This window comes from Tachyglossus aculeatus, chromosome 2 (genome assembly GCF_015852505.1).
Source record: "Tachyglossus aculeatus isolate mTacAcu1 chromosome 2, mTacAcu1.pri, whole genome shotgun sequence".
In the NCBI taxonomy this organism is placed as follows: Eukaryota; Metazoa; Chordata; class Mammalia; order Monotremata; family Tachyglossidae; genus Tachyglossus; species Tachyglossus aculeatus.
The window spans coordinates 96,342,603-96,357,904 of NC_052067.1; the positions used below are offsets into that span (position 1 = coordinate 96,342,603).

The following is a 15,302-nucleotide window of genomic DNA, read 5'->3' on the forward strand; positions in this document are numbered from 1 at the left end:
ATTTCTCCTACATTTCTCACATTAATAACTAAAGCCTGTTTACAGTACTAAAAACTCTATCACTCAAGCATCAATGATTACGTTTCAGAAGAAGAAAAATCATTCATGCTAGGAATAGCATTATCGCTATTTTCCAAAGCTAACCTTAATCAACAGAACACGTATCCACAATAGGATACGTTGACAATGTTACAGAATTTATTTTTTTTTTTTTAAAGAGAGAGAGAACTGAAAAAAAGTGTGCTTTGACTCGCACAGCGGGAATCATATAATGTAAACACCGTTATCGGCCCACACCACAAAATCCATGAGAAAACGTTCTACTCTGCACACTCCTCTGTGTGTGTGTGTGTGTGTGTGTGTGTACTTAACTTGAAAAAAAAACTGTGCTTGTGAGATCATACCGAATAGTCCTGTACCTACATACAGTCTAGAAAAACACGCTCTTAACACACACTAGTGTGGGACTTAAAAAAACAAAAAGACAAGCATGGGGCGTCTCTGCCCGACCGTCAAAATTCCCCAGTCTTCAAGTGGTGCGGTCTTGAGAATTCACTATATGAGCATCTGGCCGTGAACAGTGCTAGCACTCAGAATGCGGGTGTCCTGCACGGGGACGAAAGCCGGCCTCCCGCGAAGGCCTCTGGAAGGAAATCTACCTGTCTGAGGGAGAGAGCTGAGGGGAAGCGGTGGAGGGCGGGAGGCGGCCAGGAGGGAAGCTCCCGGGCCTGACCTCGGAAACCGGAGTCGGTCCGGCGGGAATCCTGACACGGCAGGAATCCTGACACGTGTCCGTTGACGCCTAGGGGGTCCTACCCAGAGAAGTTTACCTTCAAAGTGCAAAATTTTCACAATGGAATGTTCTCGACCGGGAGGGGCGGCCCTAGGTGTTCCCGCTTGTTCCAAAAAGAAATAAAAAGCGGGGAAGGGGACGGGGAAAGGGCGGGAGGGGGGGGGAAATCTTTAACCCCGGGCATCTCGTCTCGACCAGGGTGATTTCAGCTCCGCGACAGAAAGAAGAAAACTCTTCCAGAAACCGACCCATTCCCACGCATTCTCCTGCATCAAACCTCTCCAGAGGGGGAGAAGGGTGTTCTACCTACTTATCTTTTTGCCTTTTTTTTTTTTTTGGCGAATTCCGTCTCCTTCGCCTATTTTTAGATTCCGAGGTGTGTGTACCTCCCCAACTGCCCCCCACCTGTTACCCAAGCCCACCCCCTCCCACCCCCACCTCCAACAAGCACGTGAATATTTATTTATTTTTTTTTTTCCTTTTCCAAGTCCCCTCGTCAGCCGAGCCGCCCGCGGGAGACTCGAGAGTACCGACCGTCCGCCTCCGCGTCCCCCCCCCCGCCGCCCCCAGCCCCGCCGCGTACCCGGGTGGGCGGCCGGGGAGAGTTAGATCTCCAGGTCGTCGGGCCGGGGTCGGCTGCTGGCGCGGCTGCTGGCCCGGCTGGAGGGCCTCTGGTCCGCCGCGGCCAGAGGCTGCAGCTCGTGCCCGACGGCGGCCAGCTTTTTCGTGTTCTGGTTGTCGTCGGGGAAGTCGAAGGGCTGGGCGTGGGAGTTGGAGATGGTGCTCCCGGCCTGGCCCATCCGGTTCTGCTCGGCGCTGTAGTTGGCCCAGTTCTGCTCGCTGGCCTGCTTGTTGTAGTTGCGGCAGGAGGAATTGTTCCGGTCGCCGGTCACCAGCTTGTAGCCCGGCGGGGACATGGGCGAGAGCGGGGCCGTGGGGGAGGAGCAGCCGTTGAAGTAGGCGTACTTGGTGGAGCCGCAGTCCTTGCCGGGGCTCAGGGGGCCGGCGGCCGAGTGGTAGGGGTCGCTCCGGCCCTTGACGCGGTCCTTCACCCCCTTGAAGAAGACGTAGAAGAGCTCGATGATGTTCAGGGCCAGGGACACCAGGGACACCACCAGCATGAAGATGATGAAGATGGTCTTCTCCGTGGGCCGGGAGAGGAAGCAGTCGACCTGGTGCGGGCAGGGGTCCCTCTGGCACGTGTACACGGCGCTGAGGCTGAACCCGTAGATGTACCACTGGATGAGGAGGAAGGCCACCTCGAAGACGGACTTGAAGAGGATGCTGATGATGTAGGTGCGGAGCAGGCCGCCGCGCATCTTCACCTTGCCGTGCTCCTCGATCCCGTATTTGAACTTCTTGATCTCGATCTGCTTCAGGTGCATGTCCACGTTGGTGCCTTCCGTCTGCGCCACCTTGAGCTCCTCCTCCTTCTTGTTCAGCTTCTCCTCCTTGCGCATGACGTAGAAGACGTGCGCCAGGTAGAGGAGGGTGGGCACCGAGACGAAGATGATCTGCAGGACCCAGAAGCGCACGTGGGAGATGGGGAAGGACTTGTCGTAGCAGACGTTCTCGCAACCGGGCTGCTGCGTGTTGCACCGGAAGGCCGACTGCTCGTCCCCCCAGGCCGACTCCACCGCCGTCCCCAGGAGCAGGATCCGGAAGATGAACAGGACCGACAGCCAGACCTTCCCGCCCGCCGTCGAGTAGGCCTGGACTTTGTCGAGGAGCTTGCCCAAGGCGCTCCAGTCCCCCATGGTGCCCGGGCGCCGCCTGGAAACCGAGCAGACGAGGGGGTTTCGTCATTAACACATACTAATAATAATATTCATGGCATCCGTTCGGCGTCTACAACGTGCCAGGCGTTGGACTAAGCGCCGGAGTGGATGCAAGCAAACCGGGTCCCGCCAGGGGCTCACGGCGCCAATCCCCGTTTTACAGATGAGGTAACTGAGGCACTTCCCAAGCGCTTAGTACAGTGCTCTGCACACAGTAAGTGCTCAATAAATACGATTGATGATGAAGTGACTTGCCCAGGGTCACACAGCAGACAAGTGATGGGGCCGGGGTTAGAGCCCAGGCCCGTGCTCTCTCCATGACGCCAAGCTGCTTTTCATTTTGCTCTCTTAACTCTAGGGTCCCTCTAGACTGTAAGATCACAGATGAGGTAACTGAGGCACAGAAGTGAAGTGACTTGCCCGAGGTCACACAGCAGGCAAGTGGTGGGGCCAGGGTTGGAACCCTCCCAGACCCGCGCTCTCTCCGCTGTGCCGTGCTACTTTTCATTGCAACTCTAAGCTCCCTCTAGACCGTAAGCTCACTTTGGGCAGCGAATGTGTCCGCCAACTCTGTTCTATTATAATCAATCAATCAATCAATCATATTTATTGAGCGCTTACTATGTGCAGAGCACTGTACTAAGCGCTTGGGAAGTACAAATTGGCAACGTATAGAGACAGTCCCTACCCAACATTGGGCTCACAGTCTAAAATTATACTCTCCCAAGAGCTCAGTACAGCGCTCCGCACCCCGTAAGCACTCGATGACTGCCATCGATCGAAATGGTCCGGCCACGGCCCGAGTCCGACCGAGTCCGGAAACGTCCCCCTTCGGGAAATCACCCAGCAATCAATCAATCAATCAATCGTATTTATTGAGCGCTTACTATGTGCAGAGCACTGTACTAAGCGCTTGGGAAGTACAAATTGGCATCACATAGAGACAGTCCCTGCCCAACAGTGGGCTCACAGTCTAAAAGGCAGCAGAGACACCCTCTTTTCTACCCCCTGTACCTAAGCCTAGACAGCATGATTCTCCCTCTCCCCTCGAAACTATGGGGGACCTCTCCACTCTACTTGCCGTGGCAGAAGTCTCAGGGCTCCCCCTGCGCAACACAGTCCTGTCATCCGTTCATTCAATCGTATTTATTGAGCGCTCACTGTGTGCAGAGCACTGGACTACCTCTGACCCCCAAACCTCCATCTCTGGGCCAGCTGATGCTTCCTTCCTGCAGCACATCTGTAACTGCTGCCACAAGGTGAGGGAACAGAAGAGGGAAAACTTTTGAAGTCAGGCCCCGCCGATCTCCCAGAATTCGGAAAACCTCAAGTCTTAGTACACCGCAGACTGTTGTCTTTGTCAATTTTCTATTGGCTTCTTGATCCTTTTGTTTCTTTCCTTGCCTGGCTGTCTCCCCACCTAGGCCCGTGGGCCAATTCAATGTAATAACACTAATAATTTTGCTATTTGTTAAGCGCTTGCAGGCCCTGTATTAAGCCCTGGGTTAGATACAAACAAATCGGGTTGGATACAGTTCCTGTCCCATGTGGGGCTCAGTCTCGCTCTCGCATTTTACAGATGAGGTAACTGGGGCACAGAAGTGAAGCGACTTGCCCGAGGTCATACAGCAGATGAGTGATGGAGTCCTGGCTAGAACTCATTCATTCATTCAATCGTATTTATTGAGCGCTTACTGTGTGCAAAGCACTGTACTAAGCACTTGGGAAGTACAAGTTGGCAACATATAGAGACGGTCCCTACCCAACAGCGGGCTCACAGTCTAGAAGGGGGAGACAGAGAACAAAACAAAACATATTAACAAAATAAACTCATGACCTTCTGACCCTCAGGCCCATGCTCTAGCCACATTTGTATATTTATTTGTACAGATTTATTACTCTATTTTACTTGTACATATTTACTATTCTATTTATTTTGTTAATGATGTGCATATGGCTTTAATTCTGTTTGTTCTATTTTGACACCCACCAACATGTTTTGTTTTGTTGTCTGTCTCCCCCTTCTAGACTGTGAGCCCGTTGTTGGGTAGGGACCGTCTCCATATGTTGCCGTCTTGTACTTCCCAAGCGCTTAGTACAGTGTTCTGCACACAGTAAATGCTCAATAAATACGATTGAATGAATGACCTACACCACTCAATGTCCCTCTTCACCTCTCCCTACCACCCAACACAGTGCTCTGCTCACAGTGTTGCTCAAATCCCAAATCTCAGTACCTTCTACTGAGCACTGCAGTAGACACTTAGTAGAGAACAATACAATAGAGCTGGTCAAGTTCCTTGCTCACATGCTTTATTCATTCATTCAATCGCATTTATTGAACATTTACTGTGTGCAGAGCCCTGTACTAAGCGCTTGGGAAGTACAAATCGGCAACAAGGTAGTTACAAGTTAGCTTGTAACTACCCCGGTGCTTAGTACAATGCCTGGCACATACTGCTTAAAAAAAAATTCTAATCCATCTACTTTTCCCCTACAGTGCTTTGCCCACAATTAGTGCTCAATCCCAACTATTAAGCCAATCATACCGATATTATGCAAGGGTCCACATTCAGAACTGAGGGAGTCCTAAAGCCTCTTATGGAGAATATTTTTTTTTTTAGCCCTCAGCAATCTCTAGGTCCTTTCTAACATTGAAAGAAACCACCCAGAAAATTCTCATCCCTTTTTCTTCGGCCGGATAGGGCGCATCATGAGGCAAAGAGAGTGTGGGTGTGTGTCGCATGCACACATGCTCCCGTGCCAATAGACCGGGCATGAAAAACCAAGTATGGAATTCTTCTAGGTTCCAGCCAGCGTGAATTGGCGATGCAATCGTTATCGATCGTAATGGTACAGACGAGGGCCTACCCTGGAGACAGTGGGAAAACCACCTGGATGTCGGATTGGGGACAGCAATGCCTGTCTCTAAAGCAGGATAGCTTCCCGTCAATCGAGATCGGGAAGGATTGGTCAGAGGAGCCCATTCTCAAGAACCCTTTGATAGAGGAGAGAGGGGCAGGACAACAAGAGAGAAAGGGCAGATGTGAAATTGGGGTGAGCGATTAGAGAATGCCAAGTAGGCTTGTGGGTGTGGAGCAGAAAAGAACAGGAGTCATTGATGATGATGATGGTGATTATGGCATTTGTTAAGCGCTTACTATGTGCCAGGCACTGTTCTAAGAGCTGGGGGAGATACAAGGCAATCACGTTGGACAGTCCCTGTCTGACATGGGGCTCATCATCCTCATTTTACAGATGGGGAAACTGAGGCCCAGAGAAGTGAAGTAACTTGTCCAAGGTCCCACAGTAGATGTGGTGGAGCCGGGATTAGAACCATGACCTTTTGACTCCCAGGCCTGGGCTCTAATAATAATAATAATAATCATGATGGTATTTGTTACGCGCTTACTATGTGCAAAGCACTGTTCTAAGCGCTGGAGAGGTTGCAAGGTGATCAGCTTGTCCCACGTGGGGCTCAGTCTTAATCCCCATTTTACAGATGAGGTAACTGAGGCCCAGAGAAGTGAAGTGACTTGCCCAAAGTCACACAGCTGACAAGCGGCGGAGCCGGGATTTGAACCCCTGACCTCTGACTCCAAAGCCCGGGCTCTTTCCACTGAGCCTCGCTGCTCCCCCTAAATCCGCACTTAGTACAGTGCTCTGCACACAGGAAGCGCTCAGTAAATATGAATGAATGAATGAGTGCTTCTCACTGGGATCCAATACCCTATGTGACCCATTGAGAACCCAGACCCGGGTCAGAAAATCTTGGAAAGAGAACAGAAGACTTAATCTTTGACTTAAATATCAGGCTCTTTATGAAGGTAAGGGGCAGCCCACCCAAGGGCATCCACACAACAGAATTTTTGGAAATGCATCAACGGATGTGAGGGATGTGAGGCAATTCTTCTCCAAAGCATTGTTACAGTTAGTTAATACCTTCTAGTTTGGCTTTGAAAAAAAAAAATCTTTGAAGATCAGCTTCAAAGGACAAGGAAAACCCCCAGGCGGGTCTGTCTGAAAGCTCTGAAAATCCTTCATCAGCCCACCACAACAAAGGTGTCAACTGCCACCACAAGGGTGTCAACTGAAAAAAACCTATGGTTTTTAAGAGCCGCATTGTTAGTCAGTGTTTCATGTGATCATTCAAAATTTACAAGAGGGCACAAAAGCGCTGGTGGCGTGGTGAAAAACTACTTCACATTCCCTTGGAAGTGAAAAGCAACATCCCAAATGGAATATACAGAGGCCTTTTAGAATTGGGTCTCAAGAGATGCCTGCACTAGTGTATTTCATGTCCCTCCTCAGCTTGGTTCACTGGAGGAAATACTCTAGCGTGGGCATCCCTTGGGACCCAATTCCAAAAGGCCTCTGGATCACTAGCCGCAAGCAGCACCCGCCATGATCATGTGAAGTACAAATTTTGTTATAACACTATCTTTGTTAACTCACCACCACATATATCACACACAGTCAAGATCAAAATTGTCTTATTTATCCAATGGGCCATCTTGCTTACTGCGCCCCTCCTCCACCAACGCTTTCACTATCAACAAGATGGCAAAATGGTAAGGTAACAAACCCTGATCAAAATTGCCGTGTTTTCCTTTATGAACACGCCTGCTAATTCTGTTGCATCGTACTCTCCCATCATCATCATCATCATCAATCGTATTTATTGAGTGCTTACTATGTGCAGAGCACTGTACTAAGTGCTTAGGAAGTACAAATTGCTCTGCACAAAATAAGGACTCAATAAATCCCACTGGTTGATTGATTGACTGGGAAACTTCTGTTTCAGGATGCTGAGGAGGGACAATTCAAAGGGAACTTTCCCCTGTGTTGTTCTTAACAGGGAGTCAGGAGCTGGAAGGACTGAGCTGATTCTCCCAATCCCTCACCTCCCATGTTATTCCCTGCTAAATCTGGAAACTAGTAGGTCTCCGGTAGGGGAGAGGGGAGGGGCTGTCCATTTATACCTCTCTCCAGGCCGGGGTCTGGTTCATTCATTCATTCAATCATATTTATTGAGAGCTTACTGTGTGCAGAGCACTGTACTAAGCGCTTGGGAAGTACAAGTTGGCAACATATAGAGACAGTCCCTACCCAACAGTGGGCTCACAGTCTAGAAGGGGGTCCTAGACAGTCACCTAGACAGACACCTATACAGTCTGGTGTCCAGAGAAGAAATGCCCTCCTCCACACATCTGCCAAGCTAGCTCTCTTCCTCCCTTCAAAGCCCTACTGAGAGCTCATCTCTTCCAAGAGGCCTTCCCAGACTGAGCCCCCTTTTTCCTTTCCTCCTCCCCATCCCCCCACCCTACCTCCTTCCCTTTCCCACAGCACTTGTATATATTTGTACAGATTTATTACTCTATTTTAGTTGTACATATTTACTATTCTATTTATTTTGTTAATGATGTGCATTTAGCTATACTTCTATTTCTGACGATTTTGACACCCGTCTACATGTTGTTTTGTTGTCTGTCTCCCCCTTCTAGACCATGAGCCCACTGTTGGGTAGGGACCGTCTCTATATGTTGCCAACTTGTACTTCCCAAGCGCTTAGTACAGTGCTGTGCACACAGTAAGCTCTCAATAAATACGATTGAATGAATGAATGAATGAATGAATGAAAGTCCTTTTGAGATCTATGCACACAGTAACTGCTCAGTAAATACCACTGATTGAGTCCCTGGTGAGTAGAACTATAGGTGAAAGCGTTTAAGGGAAAGGATTCCATCCTCTTAGGAAACAATGCATCCCACTATCCCAGAAGAGGAAGCAGTCCTGAAACTTAGGTATCAAACATACCAACTATAAGATTAATGTTCTCACCCCTTTAGACAGAGACTTCCACTGTAGCTGGAGGCTTCTAACTGGTGTCTCACATTCTAAAAGTAGGGAGGGAAAAGGCAGGGGTGTTGTTTTTAACCTGCTGAATTGCATTATCTTCAATCAACGGTCTTTATTAAATGCTTATTGAGTGCAGAGCCCTGTTCTATTTACTTGAGAGAGTACAAGACAACAACGTTGGCAGATGTATTCCCGACCCACAAGGAACGTATGATTTAGAGGGAGAAACACACATTAAAATAAATTATGGGTATGAGTGCTGTGGGGCTGAAGGTGGGGTGATTGTCAAGCGCTTAAAAGGAACAGATCCAATGTATAGGAGGTGCAGAAGGGAGAGGGAGTGGGTAAAATGAGGCTTAGTTGGAGAAAGGCCTCTTGGAGATGATGTGATTTGAATACGTTTGAATGTGGGGGAAGGGAGGAAGAACATGGACAAGGGGTCAGCAGCAAGATAAACGGGATGAAAGTACAGTGAGAAGGCCGGGGTTAGGAGTGAAATGACCCTGTCGGACCCTATCCCGATCAGATCTTGCCAATTTCTCGGTATTGGTGTCCTTTTTCTATGTGTTTGGGCATTTATAAAATGAATTCATTACAGCTGGCTGTATAAACTTCAAGATGAAACGTGTCTTGTTGAAAGCATTCTTCACCGTCAGAGAATCCTGGTGGTTTTGGGTTTTTTTGTGTGTGTGGAGCAGTAACTTGCGGACTAACGCTAAGAGTGGAGAACACTGTCATTGCCTCCTCTACTGGCTCCCTCACAATGCAGGCGCTTATTCCCAAACTCAGAGAATGATGGCTTCCTTTTAATTTGATTCCATTCTATATTGAAACACTCCCTATTCAGGAAAATTGAAATGAAGAATTGAAGAATTTAACCAGGTCGTTGAGGATTCTGCGGGGGAGAGGGAGAGAACGGCCTGAATTGATCATGTTTCTCTACATGACCAGTTCTTCAACTATTTCCCCGATTCTGCACTTCACCTTGCCTGGAGAAATCACATCTTTATCAACGTGGCTCAGTGGAAAGAGCACGAGCTTTGGAGTCAGAGGTCATGGGTTCAAATCCTGGCTCTGCCAACTGTCAGCTGTGTGACTTTGGGTAAGTCACTTAACTTCTCTGTGCCTCAGTTACCTCATCTGTAAAACCGGGATTAAAACTGTGAGCCCCCTGTGGGACAACCTGATCACCTTGTAACCTCCCCAGCACTTAGAACAGTGCTTTGCACATACTAAGTGCTTAACAAATACCATTATTATTATTATTATTATTATCCACATGATGGACTGCAGAGAAGAGCTGTTCGTTCTAGACAAGAATGATATGTTTCTCTTCGTTAATCCCTTTAAAGAGCACTATGTTTCATTTCGGCAAGTGTTCAATTGGGGCCTGAGACATCGTGAAACCACACGGCTATTAGGAATCATTTTAAGCCTTCCCTCTCTTCCCCACGCCAGAACTGGGAATAAAGAGGAGGTGCTGTTTGAAAAAGTCCTCAGGGTCCTCACAAGGACAAATGGAGCAGCAGCAATCAAGGATGCTGTGGTGTTTCAGTTCGAAAGCAGCCGATGAAGGCGGCACATTTTGAGATTTCGATATTAAAGGGTGGCAGGGAAGTGTGTGAGGGAAATCAGGCATGAGGGAGGAGCAGCTGTTTATTTGTTTGTGTTCGAGGCACTCCAAAACTTGAGCCCCTCTGAACATATGCGGAAAAAGGAAAGCATCCCTGGTGCGGATTTAATCAGTTTTCCTCACATGTGAAAGTGACTGCTTAGAAAGCTAGAGAATCATTTTGAAGGGTCCAAAGTCAGGTATGGTTCTCCACTTCAGGGTTACGGAGGATGGGAGGGACACAGAGCTTGCAGGAGCCAGGCTGGTCATAGTTTCAAACAGCAAGCTCAGTGCTTGGCACATAGTAAGTGCTTAACAAATATCATTATTACTATTATTATTATTATTATTGTAGTTGTAGGCAGGGATCACGTATTGCGCTCTGCCAAGTGCTAAGTTCAGAGCTTGACACACAGTAATAATAATAATAATTGTGGTATTTGCTAAGCGTTTGCTATATGCCAAGCAATGTTCTAGGCTCTGGGGTAGATACAGGGTAATCAGGTTGTCCCACGTGGGGCTCACACTTTTAATCCCCATTTTACAGATGAGGGAACCGAGGCACAGAGAAGTGAAATGACTTGTCCAAGGTCACACAGCAGACAAATGGCGGAGCTGGGATTAGAACCCACGTCCTCTGACTCCCAAACCCAGCTCTTTCCACTCAGCCACGCTGATCAGTAAGTAACTGCTCTCTAACTACTACTAATTGATAAAGAGGCATCAAGAAGCAGCGTGGCCTAATGGATAAAGCACTGGCCTGAGAGTCAGAAGGACCATAATTCTAATCCCGGCTCTGCCACTTGTCTGCTGTGTGAACTCGGGCAAGTCACTTCACTTCTCTGTGCCTCAGCTTTCTCATCTGTAAAAAGGGGGTTAAGACTGCTAACCCCATTTGGGATTTAGACGGTGTTCATCTTGATCATTCATTCCTTTCCATTAATATCATTTAATATCACTGCTGTGTGGCTCAACTGCAGGTCTGGTCATTGTGAAACCACACGGCTATTAGGAATCATTTTAAGCCTTCCCTCTCTTCCCCACGCCAGAACTGGGAATAAAGAGGAGATGCTGTTTGAAAAAGTCCTCAGGGTCAATGAAACAGCGTTCATTGAATTCATTCAATCATATTTATTGAACGCTTACTGTGTGCAGAGCACTCTATTAAGCGCTTGGGAAGTACTAAGCACCGGGGTAGTTACAAGCTAACTTGTAACTATCTTGTTGCCGATTTGTACTTCATTCAATCATATTTATTGAGCACTTACTGTGTGCGGAGCACTCTACTAAGCGCTTGGGAAGTACAAATCGGCAACAAGATAGTTACAAGTTAGCTTGTAACTACCCCGGTGCTTAGTACAGTGCTTGGCACATACTGCTTAAAAAAAAAATTCTAATCAATCTAATTTTCCCCTACAGTGCTTTGCTCACAATGGGTGCTCAATCCCAACTATTAAGCCAATCATACCGTTACTATGCAAGGGTCCACATTCAGAACTGAGGGAGCCCTAAAACCTCCTATGGAGCATAATTTATTTTTTTTTTTGCCCTCAGCAATCTCTAGGTCCTTTCTAACATTGAGCGATACCACCCAGACAATAATTCTCATCCCTTTTTCTTTGGCTGGATAGGGCACATCGTGAGGCAAACAGTGAGTGTGTGTGGGGTGTGTGTGCGCTCCCATGCCAACAGACTAGGCATGAAAAACTGAGTATGGAATTCTTTTAGGTTCCAGCCAACATCACCCATGTCCCTCCATCTGACCAGACCTGCAGTTGAGCCACACAGCAGTGATATTAAATGATATTAATGGAAAGGAATGTGGGAGACCCTCGCCCCTCCCCTGGCATCCTGCAGGTCCGGGCCTGAACGGAAGGCTCGCACAAATGAGGCAAACAAAAACCTGGGAAAGGAAAACAGAGCTGCTCCAATGATGGGAGCAACAGAATCATTTTTAATCTCCTGGATTCCTAGACACAGACACACAAACACACACACACACACACACACACACACACACACACACACACACACACACACACACACACACACACACACACACTCCAGGAGGGAGTCGGCCGGAGCCAAAGCAGCTGTGAAGTGTGAGGAAGGAGAACTGGCTAGAAAATTTCCACCCAACCTGGAAACTCAGTTAGGATTTCAAGGAGCTAAAGCCGTGGTATTATTTTTGCCATCCCCTCCAATTCCACCCCCAAAAAGAACAGACGTTTATCAGCCACATACTGGGGGAAACACAAGTATGTTGGGGTGATCTGGGGCAGTTGAGGGGATACTGAGGCATTGGCTTTCTCAAAGCTGACCCACCTCTAAACCCAGGTTTCTCCCTCTAGACTGCTAGCTCAATGTGGGCACGGATCACGTCTACCAAGTCTGTTGCGTTATACTCTCTGGAGCGATTAGTACATCACTCTGCATTAAGTAAGCACTCAATACTATTGATTGATTGATTGCTTGACCTAGTCTCCTTTTACCTTTTATTATGGCCCAGAAACCTCTTCTTGAGCAAGAGCAGGGTGAACGAGTCCCCACTTCTTTTCTCTTAAAGGCCTGGTACTCGGCCCGCTGATCCAGTCTGAAAGTTTCTATACCCTTTCCCCAGACTGGGGGCTCTTTGGCGGTCTTTCTGCCCCAAACCTTTTGTTTTTTGAGTTCCGGACAAACTGCAGCAAAGACCGTGGAAGTAAGAACTCAGGGGCCGCTCTCGTCTAAAGAACAAATCGATGATCTGGGGCAGGAACATCAGTTTGCAACAGAACCTGGCTAAGGGAGGGAGAAGAGGGGAAGGATTGCAGGAGTGGAGAGCTAATGGAGAAGGCAGAGCCAGGGACAAAACAGCCAGTTTGGGTTTTCGCTGTACTCCTTTGCCGAGGGGAGAGTTTCTCCCATCTCCTTCTGGTGAGAGTGGTGACCGGGCCTGCCCTCTCCATCTCTCTCTCTCTCTCTCTCTGGGACAGGAAACCGTAGAGAGCCCTGAGAGACCCTTGAGGAATCAGCAATTTGACCCTTCCACACCCACAGCAGCTTTCAGAGAAACCCCAAGCTGCCCTCCTCCGTGTCAACACATCGCTCTCAGCTGGAGGCACACTGCGGGGGGGACATGCGTGAGTGTGTGCGTGTCCATGTGTGCATGTGTGTGGCGGGAGGAGGGTGAGCCAGAGGCAATAAGTCTTACACCTATTGTTTCCTTCCCTGATCCCTTTTGAACACAGCCTCGAGTGCGAGCCCATGAACACATGCACACACGCAAGCACACAGACATAGACACAGACACACACACACAAACACACCCTGATCCTGTCCCCCGGTCTTCCTCCCCCTCCCGGCCATTAGTGTCTGGGTCTGGCCAGATTCGGAGGGAAAAATGGCAGTGCGGGAGGGGAGGAGGGGATATTTCAGGATGCAGGGACCGCTCCCGCCCTGCAGAAAGGAGCGATCCAGATGTTTAAGATGGCAGAATCGCACCTCTCGGTGACCGCTTATGTGCACATACACACACACAAACGCATCCCAGGCACAAGCTGCTGCTCCAGTGGATCTTTTTGTTTCCCTTTCGCTGGGAAGAGAAAGCAGCCATGTGCTTCTCCACAGCAGGGCTAGTCAGAGATCAACCAGACCCTTCAGGCTTAGACTACGGGCACTGGGGAGGGCAAGGAACGGAACATTTCTGGTGCCGGTAACAGTTACGCTTTGTTGCTTGGCCTCTCATCCCCTCTCCCGCTCCATTTTCTTGTCCCCAGGTAACTGGCAGGCGCCACGGTGAACTATCGGGTCGGAAGGCCGGAGGGGGACGGGGCGAGACAAGCCGAAGACAAGCCGGCTGGCTGGTGTCGCTGTTTTGTGATTCCTTTTTTCGAATCCCTGTTCTGATGTGCACTTGGGACTTTTCCCTCCATTCAGCTGTAAACACCCACTCGTTGGCTTCTAAAATGAACTTGCCAGCGTGGTGATGGAAGAATCGCAAGCACTTCCTTAGACCGGCTCAAGAGTCTCTTTTCAGGAGTTGATAGAGAGTAACTGAACAGATCGACTTTACGGGAAAAAGAAATCCAACACGTATATGGCCGCGTTACCTCCCTGGGTTTAAGCGAAGGAAAATTACTTGGGCTGGGGTACGAGTGTGAAAGTCACCAGATTTGTAACAAGGGGGGGTTTTTAACCCGAGCCCCTAATTGAGAAGTTAGCTTCAACCAGGGTATAAAGTTCAATCTAGATTTCCATGAGAAAGAAAACTATGTGGAAATGTGAATGGGAAGAGTTCAGAACAAAGAACCACCTCAGCTAGAAAGATGCTTTCAGTCCTGCCAGGTCCTAAAGACACCTACATTTCGCTGGAAATATACAGTAAAATAATGCTCAGGAAACCAACCGTAATGAAGATATTTTCACCCAAAGATCCAGGAAATTACTCCAGAATCCAAATCGGAAAAATCTGGGCCAGATTTTACCTGTTGCAGAATTAACTGGCAAAACTTTGGAAAATCTTTTGTAAAATCCTAAAAAGACCTGTGCACTATAAAGCCTGAACTTGAAAAAAAACCCTACAGAAGAGTCCTCAACTTTCTCCACTGTGCCCCCCAAAATCCATTAATAGCATTTCTGGAAGTTTGGCCGAAAGAGTAGAAAAAGTAAAATCCAAACTTTCAAACTTACCTTCTCTAGTTTGAGAGTAAAGCCGTCCAACAAGTGGTAGAACTCTCGGTGGGTGAAGGAAAATGGAAAAGCTAGTTCAGTCTCTCCAACCTGTCTATTTAAAGTTTAAAAGGCTGCTGCTATTTTGTGCTCTCCTCGCTCGCTCCTTCCCCCTACTGAAAGTGCTGATCCCTCATAAAAGTTTTTCCCCCCCTAACTTTGAGCACAGAGAGCTTTTAAAAAGTTTCAAGCCACTGACTAGAGGAGGAGGGGTTGGGAGGGGAAAGAGGAGGAGGAAAGGGGAGGAGAGAAGGGAGGGGAGAAGGGAGAGAGGAAGGCGCAGTCAGCAGCTTGGAAAGTATATCCAGAGAAAGAGACGGGGGAGAAAGTAGGTTTAGGCCGGGCCTATAAAGTCAAAGGAACGTGTGTTCAGCGTGGCAAGTTCAGGGCCAATGAGCTATTTCTTCTGGAGTGGGTGACTCCGTCTTGGTTTCACCAGACTCCAGGAAAAGCAGACCAACTTTGACTCCTGGAGTCAGATAGAAAAAGGCAGTCTCCCAAAGTTTAAGGGAAGGAACCCGGGAGAGGAGGAGGAGAAGCTACATGTCAT

General features: G+C 48.4%; 1 protein-coding gene across 1 annotated transcript; it reads right to left on the reverse strand.

Annotated features, from left to right (window-relative positions):
* Positions 1–1,349: 1,349 nt before the first annotated feature.
* On the reverse strand, positions 1,350–15,072 carry GJA1 (gap junction protein alpha 1). The gene is made up of 2 exons (XM_038770579.1): positions 14,714–15,072; positions 1,350–2,566 (listed from the first exon to the last, which is right to left on the reverse strand). The coding sequence occupies exon 2, from the start codon at positions 2,548–2,550 to the stop codon at positions 1,399–1,401; it is 1,152 nt and encodes a 383-aa protein (XP_038626507.1). The 5' UTR covers positions 2,551–2,566; positions 14,714–15,072; the 3' UTR covers positions 1,350–1,398.
* Positions 15,073–15,302: the final 230 nt, after the last annotated feature.

Bases quoted from the DNA above. Each gene is read 5' to 3' on its own strand.
- GJA1 (XM_038770579.1), bottom strand. From the start codon at position 2,550: ATGGGGGACTGGAGCGCCTTGGGCAAGCTCCTCGACAAAGTCCAGGCC.